Raw genomic sequence first — 8,274 nt, 5'->3', positions numbered from 1 at the left:
AAGTACGCACGCCTCTGCTCTTTCTCAAACCGTATTTCAGACTCTTCGCATCTTTTACGTACATAGAAAATCTGCTAAAAAAATAACTCAGATATAAATGAAAATAATTAATAACTTCTCTGTGTATGCTTTGTAGTATTTAGTTTGGAAAACAAGGCAGAAAACGGGAAAATGGAGGAAATACACAGGTCTGTATGGCTCAATAAGCCAAACTGCTCTTCAGACAGCCTATACTGAGGACCTCAGAGTTTCTTTAGTTAGTGAAAACTAAATAAAGATGAAAGTGTTGAAAAGATTTCAAAATCATGTTTGGACAGTGGAAGTACAGAGATTCTTATAACACTGGTTTTAAGTTGTACACCCCAGCTTCCCTGTCAGTAAGTGCTGTGCACTTGAGCAGTGTAAGTAAGCATAACTCTAGCACAGTGATTGAGCTAGGTGTGTAGATGTAAAAGGTTTTCTTGATTTATTTTAATGTAGCTATCATAAGGGGGTAAAACCAGAAGCAGGTAGAAGGAAGAGTTGGAAGGCCTCTGAAGAAAGCATGCCGAAATGGGAAGACTTTGGGAACAGATTAGAGAAGATCAGAGAGACATCAGAACACAGCAAGACACAAAGGAAAATGGTTTTGTTGTTGTTGTTGCTTTGTAGTTCTGTATGCAACATGGAAATAAAACCAACTGTTTTGCTTTGGTACCTAAAATGTCAGTGGCATGCTGTACAAGATCAGACAGACAATGTTTGTAAATAAAATATTAGTGTCCTCTATAGTGAAGAGACTACTGATCTATTTCTGGATCACAAGAGGAAAGCATGTGTGGTTTCAGCAGGTGAATAAATTTTACGTTTTGTGGTCTTTATAGATAGACATATAGAGCTGAAGAGTCACAAGTTGAAATGAGTAACCAAGAGGCTGATGTTCTACATTGCTTGAGGTGCAGAAAATATATACTAAATTCTGTTTGCCTTGCAAAATGTCACGGAAAAGAACCATCCAAAGTAAGTATAGGATCTGGAGGAAGTTTGTAACTTTTTCTGGTGCCATTTGTTTTAAGTAAAGGAGAAGTATTAGACCTGCCATCACTTACTAATTTATCTTCTCTGGAGGTAAGTACAAAAACATGGACAGTTCCATAGACAGTAATGTGGGAAGTAATGCTAGTGAAGCCAAGCAGGCAGTGATCACATTTATGTTCTCTGACATGAAGGCTGGTATTCATGGCACATTTGACTGCTAGGTTGTGTAGAGTACATAGTGTTACCATTTTCTGTATAAAAGTGGATTCTGGTTTTGACAGTTTTAGTGCAGTCATTTTTTGGTTTAATATTTATTTCAGTATTTACTACTACAACAGTAGTTTCAACATTTGTTTCAATATTTTGCTATTTGTTTCTAATATGTGTTTTAAGTAGGGATACTAATTTCCACTGGAGTAGTTAACTGTGTGTCCAACATTCCTATACCAAAAACTTCTGCTCTTCGATTTGAAAAATGGGGAGATAGTCTGTGCACAAAAATAGTTCAGATTAGTCTGCCCTGAGGCATGCCTGGCCAGGCTAAAATACCACATAGTAATTTGCATCATCTTTATTAAAGTAAACAGAAAAATAAAAAGAAATCATGTGGAAGAAGACATGACAGGGTATTTCCTGCTGCTTTATAGTGGCAGATAGCAATCATAAAGAGAGTCTTTCCAAATATGTCAAGAAGACTGTGCTTACATTCCATGATCTTGAATCAAAGCAAAAAAGAAAATGGAAGGGAACATGTTGATCTTTTTTATTAACACACTATGTAATGTGAAAGAAATTTAACATCATTCTTTTTGACACTGGGGAAGGGTTTAACCAATAGAGGTAGAAACAAAATTATTAATTCTTAAGATCCTGATATAATTAGTATCACCAATAAACCACATTTTTAATCACTTCGCTTACAGAGCTTGAAGTTCTGGAATAGTTTTCATGCCTTATACTTGAGGATCTTTTCTTTTGTGCATGGTTTGGAGCATCTTTTTTTTATGTTTGTGTGTGTAAATTTCCACTGCTTTTGTAGAAACAAGCTATTGCAAAGAAGGAGATATCTTTGTCCATACCCCATGGTGGAGCTTTTAGTTGCTATTGGAGGTCCACCATCACTGGTGGACTATAGATCTTCTCCAATGATGTAAATAGCAGGTGAAAAAAGGTAATTTTTCATCCTAAGACATAGGGAGGCAAAGATTATACTACAATGAAAAGACTAATGTTTTCAGTGTGTCAGCTTCCCTGGTGAATCTTAGCCCTTCAGTAAAAGACACACCAGGAATATGAGTAAGACAGAAAGATCTTAGAACAAATGTGAAAACCAAGTGTTGAAGTTATTAATGCAGTATAAACACTTCAAATCAGAATTATATCCAAGTTGAATGAGTATTTTCCACAGATAGAAGGAAGACAATAGCATAAACATGGCAAATGGATCTGTCTGTCTAATGTCATTACTTGGAGAGTGGCTAAAAGTTTCTGTCTTCTGTGTATAGTCCCATTTTCAATTTTCAGCATAATGAAACTTTATTCCCATGAGTTCCATAACATAGGAGTCAGTGATTTTTCTTATTCATAAATTTTAGCAACTGATTTTAAGGCTTTAACATTCACTAGAGTTTCCTTATATTTTTAGCCATCTTTATAACTTTACTGACATTCTAAACCTATACTAAAAGGTTTAATTACACTTGTATCACTTCACTAAAAGGTAGCTAGGTAGTTGGTTTTATTTTAGTATCAGTTAGTGAAATGCTACTTTTCTTTAGATTTTGTTTTCTTTTCAGTTGGCTACATCATTGCAGTAAAAACTCAGAAGTCGCTAAGAGTCCCTGGTTTCTCTGCTAGTTATTCTAACAAGCATTAGAAAATTATTTTATAACTATTTATTCCATAGTTGTGCAATACTGATCACAGTTATCTTATAAACCAGAACTTAAATTTTCATGTCTTTAGTGGAAAATTTTAGCACCTGATAGTGCGTCTGAAATAGAGTTCCAAAAATACTTGGAAGATCAGCAATTGCATACTTTCCGTTCTTATAAACTAAACAAAACCACCTCCAGACGCCTCCAGCTCCATAGTGGAGTCTGTCCAATGTCCTTAGATTCAGAAACAGACAATCATTGACAGCATCTACCTGATTTTTAGCTTAAAAAATGCACCAACATATTTGGGTTTCATCATTTGTTAATAAAATATTTACTGAATTTGGGAAGCAGACTTCTGGCTATATTCAAACAGAAAAAGCTTATATAAATGTTGAATATCAGTACAATTCACAACCTTCAGCTGCTGCTCAGGATTCTTGCAAAGTAGGGCTTGTGAACTAAGAAGCCATACCAGAGTGGGGGAAAAGTGTCATTGAAAAGATAGATCTTTCTTTGCTTCCATCTATATCGTTTGAAATGTAAAATAAGTAAGGGGAGCAAATTTCAAGGGCACTTTTCTGCCAGACTCCACATGTACTGTAGGGACCTTCCAACTGAGGGAGTTTTTCTCAGTAACTTCTATCATTAGCATTTACAGAGTGGTTTTTCCCTCTTAATTTTTTTTAAGGTATGCACAAAACCTGCAAATGATAAATTTTGTTCCTGCACATATATGTATGTGAACATATTTGTGTTTGTCCAAATAACTGTCAAGGGCATCTCTACGTAGTCTGTCAGTGCTTAAAATTACATTTTTTGTCTAGGTTTTGAGTTTTGGTTTGTCTTGATCATCGTATCTTGCAGTACTAACGCATATGCTGACAGCAACAGTAAGAAGCATGTTTCTTCCTAAAACTGAACTAAGGGGTTGTTAAGAGGACAGTTGTTGGAATATGAAGTGATGTGTTTTGTATTTAATAGGCTATTATGCCATTTGAAGGTAGTTACCTTCCTGCAAATTCAAAGGTCTGATGGCAAGCCAGTGTCACTGCTTTTGAGTTTCAGCTGCCCAATTGAAATTGCAGAACATCTCAAACTTTACTCTTGTACTCTTTGATTCATTTGAGTATTTTCTTTAAATTAATTGAGGTCTAGAAGTTAATGTTATTGCATAGATATAATAAGCAGAAACAGTGCTTTTCTTTTGCCCCAGTTTTTCTCATAAAGACTCATAAAAAGTCTTTGATTTTGAGAGACAAATGATACCTGTATTCCTTTCTGCTTAAACTTCAGTGTCTAAGTGTTACTATTCTGAGAGTAACTTCTGATCTAAGCAAATCCATCCCAAAAATGATACACAAAGAAAAATATTGTTATAACTATAAAACAAAGCCTTCAAAAATTAAGAAATTTGTTTCACCTTCTGTCATTGTTTTGCTTTATGTTTTATTTTGTTAAACATTAAACTCTTTCTAAAATTCATTATCTCTTACACATCTTATGGTATCTTCAGTGTGAAAGTGCAAGACAGAATAATGTATCTGTTGCAGAAACAGCCTTATGGAGGGGTGTGAAAATTAGGGGTGATGTGGTATTTTCCCACTTTACAGAATTGCCTAATCTCAATTTAAAGATGCAGGGTTTTACAGTACTTTGCATGTTGTATTATTTGAGTAAAATTTGATTCAATATTGATACTAGTGTTATTCTTTTCACCTTAGGTGGTTAATGGGCAACTTTCTGCATTTGAAAGCCTAGAAGGTCAGGCTGGAACCCTGAGAAACAGAAACCCCATAGATTGTTCAGAAAAGACTTAACATATTTCTTCAAGATTGCAGAGGAGCAATGCTTTTCTGGTGGCAGAGGCAGAGGATGCAATTCTCTGCGAACACCTTAAATAATTAGCATTCATTTTGTCCTTTAATATCCTGAGACTTCTTGCCTTATTTGCTTTTGACTTCTCTGGAAGGATCCTGTGGATTTATAGATAAATGTGTGGGGTTTTTAAACAACTCTGACTTACCCGCAGACCCTCCTGGGCTCTGAATAATTTTGTGACCATGTGTTATTTTCTCCTGTATGACTCCTGAATCAAAGGCTAAATCATTTTACATAAGCATGAAGTCTATTTGCAGGCTGTAAAAACCCACTGCTTCCCAGCCAGTTCTTTTTTGCCATCTGTCCCTGCTCGTAACCAATCACATTGGGTGTCATGTACACGTTAGTGTATAGGTAATCTTCAATAATTATAAATATCTAGCTAGTGCTGCTAGTGACCTTTACTGACACACATTTTCTTTTCCCAATCACTCATCTCTTGTTTTAGCTTCTTTGGCTAACCATTACCCGTTTTTCCTCTTTATACCGTCCATCATTAAATCTATGTACCCTCAGCTTCTTTTCAGATTTTGCAGATTTTCCCCCTGCCACCTCCTCCACTAGTAGGCTGTTACTTCTTTTACTGAGTCAATGCTTCCACAGTCTGTTGCCAAACTCCTGCTAAATCAGTCCCGGACTCACTTGTACTGCACCTCATCTCCCAGACACACATAGGACACAGAGATGCCCTTTTCCTTCCCTACAGTCTCTGGCATTCCCATTGTTGCCAGGCTGCTAGCCTTTTCTCCTAACTGTCCTGAATCACTCCTCCTCTCCATTTGGAGATCCAGGTTACTTTTCCATGGTGCCTTAGTGCTAGAAAGGCTACAGGCACTAGGAAGTGCTTTTCCCTGAAATTTAGTGCCTAGCCCATGGAATCTGAGAAATGGAGTGTGGAAAACAGAGTAAGTCTCTGAACCAGCTTAATTCTTCTTTTGGAATGGCATATGCACACGTTTGTCAGCCTTATAAACTGAAAAAGGCTGTGCATGTTCAAGGAGTTTTCAGGGATCTGAGACCCTTTTGGCATATGTAAACTGAGATTTTTCTTTTTCTTTGTGTTAAAAACATGTCCAGATTCAAACAGGCTGTTATAGGTGCAATGAAAGACACGTCTGATACTTGGTGAAATTACGAGGTTTTAACCCAGAAGGCAGGAGGAGTAAGTTTCTTAAAGAAATGAAAGAAGTTTTTTCAGAACTTTTTCTAGCGCTGAATGTGAAAAATAACAGATTTTCTGCACAAGTGCTTTTCCTGAAACTGCAAGATTGGTTTTACTGAAACTTTCTGAAGCTTTCAACCAGGCAAGCACCAGTCATGGAATCATCTTCCCAAATTACCTTGGAAGACATTTGCAGCTGAAAGCAATGCTGTAGCTAGAAATGTTGGGCACCTTTTGTATTCATACGTCAACCCTACTTCAGGCACACTAGTGAGTAATGTGTGACTGGAGTTGATAATGTTTCTCATCTGGGCTTTGATCCTACAAACACTTGCATAACTTTAATACTCAAAAATGTTTCTGCTGACAGATGAGTACATTTGCTGAAAATACTAATGGTTGTGCAAATAGGTTGGAGTTTATAGATCGTTTGTAGCAATTTTCTTTTGAAAAAGTGCCTTTAGGATTGAAATGAAATTAATAAAATTTACAAATAATGAAAATAGCTGTCTCCAAATTAAGTTGTAATACTACATACAGCAAGTATCATTTCAAGCTTTTGTGAGGTAAGCAAAGTAAAAAGCTATATTCTCTTTGTAAGAAATCTTCCACTGTACTTAGTATGCAAGGAATGTATCAGCACTCATAAGACTCAGCTGAGAAACTGTGCTTGCCAATTCGAGATTAACATGGTAAATTGATTTCACTGCTTTAAAGGATTTAATGTTTTCATTAGTATTGCATCATTATTCTGTGTAGAAATTTTAAATGTATTTCAAAGCTCCTGCACTTTGAAATGGGTGTTCTAGATTTCTTAGAATTAGTAATCACTGCAGCAAGAAGCGTAGATTATTTATGGTGGATTTTCTTTCTGCTGTGAAGTCTCTTCTATTGCGTTTGAGAAACAAAAAGTAAACCTTTTTATTAAAGGAGGAAAGTAACGCTACTAATGATTTCTCTATCAGGTCTTTTCTACAATGACTGTGTTTGATGGGTTTTTTTTTTCTTTTCTTGTCAATAGGCACAATGGACAATTGGAAAACTGCACTGTCCATTCTGTGAGGCCTGCTTAGGAGGCTTTAATTTTGCTTGCAACACAAAATGTTCCTGTGGACAGTTAGCAAATACACATTTCTGCAAAAGTCGGACTGACTGTCAGCCAGCTTTCTCTGTTAAATTGGCAAAATCATCAGGAAAACACTTACCTCTCCTCAAAATTCAATCTGGTTTTATCAAGGGTACCTGCCACGAAGTGGTAACTGCAGCTTTGAAAATCAAAAATCAACGGCTTGCATGCATGGCCAGAAATAACAACGGTACTGGAAGACTAACAGAAGCACTTTGTCTAGAAGTAAGAGCTCCCAGATTTGGGATGAAAAGTAAAAAACCTCCCTTAAAGGCATTAAATCAAAAAAGAAATCTTTCTGCTTCATATCGTATGAATGATATACGCACTGTAAAACCTTTTCACAGAAGAGCACGTAGTTTGGATTTAAGTATCAGAGAGAGACTAGTTTTGTCACCTGTGTTACATGAAAGTTGCAGTATGGGAACAGTTTGCCATGGCCAGAATGAAAATGTACCTGTTTACACCCAACCTGGCTTGCAACAGGAGTCCAACAGGAAAGACAGTAGTTCTTTTCAGGATCTGTGTAGTTCCAGTGCTGACAAAGTACAAAAAAAGTGTCAGGTTACTTCCTTTACCACACTACTACATAGAGAAACAGAAAGTGAGTGTGATTTTGAAGCTACTGGGCAACCTTCTGGGAGTGCCATTGATGATGGGTCACCTTCTGTGATGAACCTTTCTTCACCAACAAGTGCTATAGAAGAGGAGCAGCACATCACACCTCTTGGTCCTGTGCATCCTGTGAGTGTTTCCTTCAACCAAAAACTGAGTAAGAGGGAAAGAAACAAGTTGAAGAGCTTGCAGAGGAAGCAAAGAAGGCAAGAACAGTGGCTGCAGAAGCAAGTAGGTGTTTAAAATTATGCTCTATTTTGAAGGTCTGGCTTGCTTTTATAAATTGTTCTGCTGGTTTTTTTATGATCTCTCTTAATAGTGGTTTAACTTCTAGAGTCAGGTATGCTGAAAACAAGGTTCTATGACCTCTTCATGTAGTTTTTCTAATTCAATAATTTTTTTTTTTTTTCTGTGCAAAATCAAATATTGGTGGGTATATATAACTAGGTTCTGTTAGCCTTCTTAGTGGTTTTTTATGTAATATTGAATATGAAGTGTGAAGAAATAGAGTAAAATTTAATCACTGTGATTGAAGGAAAACTAAATATTCTAATGAGAAACCCTAGGATTTTATAAATAAATTGTTATTTATTTAT

The 8,274-nt window shown here is 36.3% G+C and overlaps 1 protein-coding gene across 1 annotated transcript; it reads left to right on the top strand.

Annotated features, from left to right (window-relative positions):
- Window positions 1-897: 897 nt before the first annotated feature.
- RNF180 (ring finger protein 180) lies at window positions 898-7,909 on the top strand (the record flags this gene model as incomplete). The annotated part of the gene is given in 3 exon segments (XM_008935109.1): window positions 898-999; window positions 3,300-3,402; window positions 6,963-7,909. Coding segments are annotated over 3 exon segments (1,152 nt in total), but the record flags the coding sequence as incomplete, so codon positions are not given.
- Window positions 7,910-8,274: the final 365 nt, after the last annotated feature.

Source organism: Merops nubicus, unplaced genomic scaffold, assembly GCF_000691845.1.
Source record: "Merops nubicus isolate BGI_N331 unplaced genomic scaffold, ASM69184v1 scaffold40512, whole genome shotgun sequence".
In the NCBI taxonomy this organism is placed as follows: domain Eukaryota; kingdom Metazoa; phylum Chordata; class Aves; order Coraciiformes; family Meropidae; genus Merops; species Merops nubicus.
This window is presented reverse-complemented; position numbering and strand designations above follow the sequence as displayed.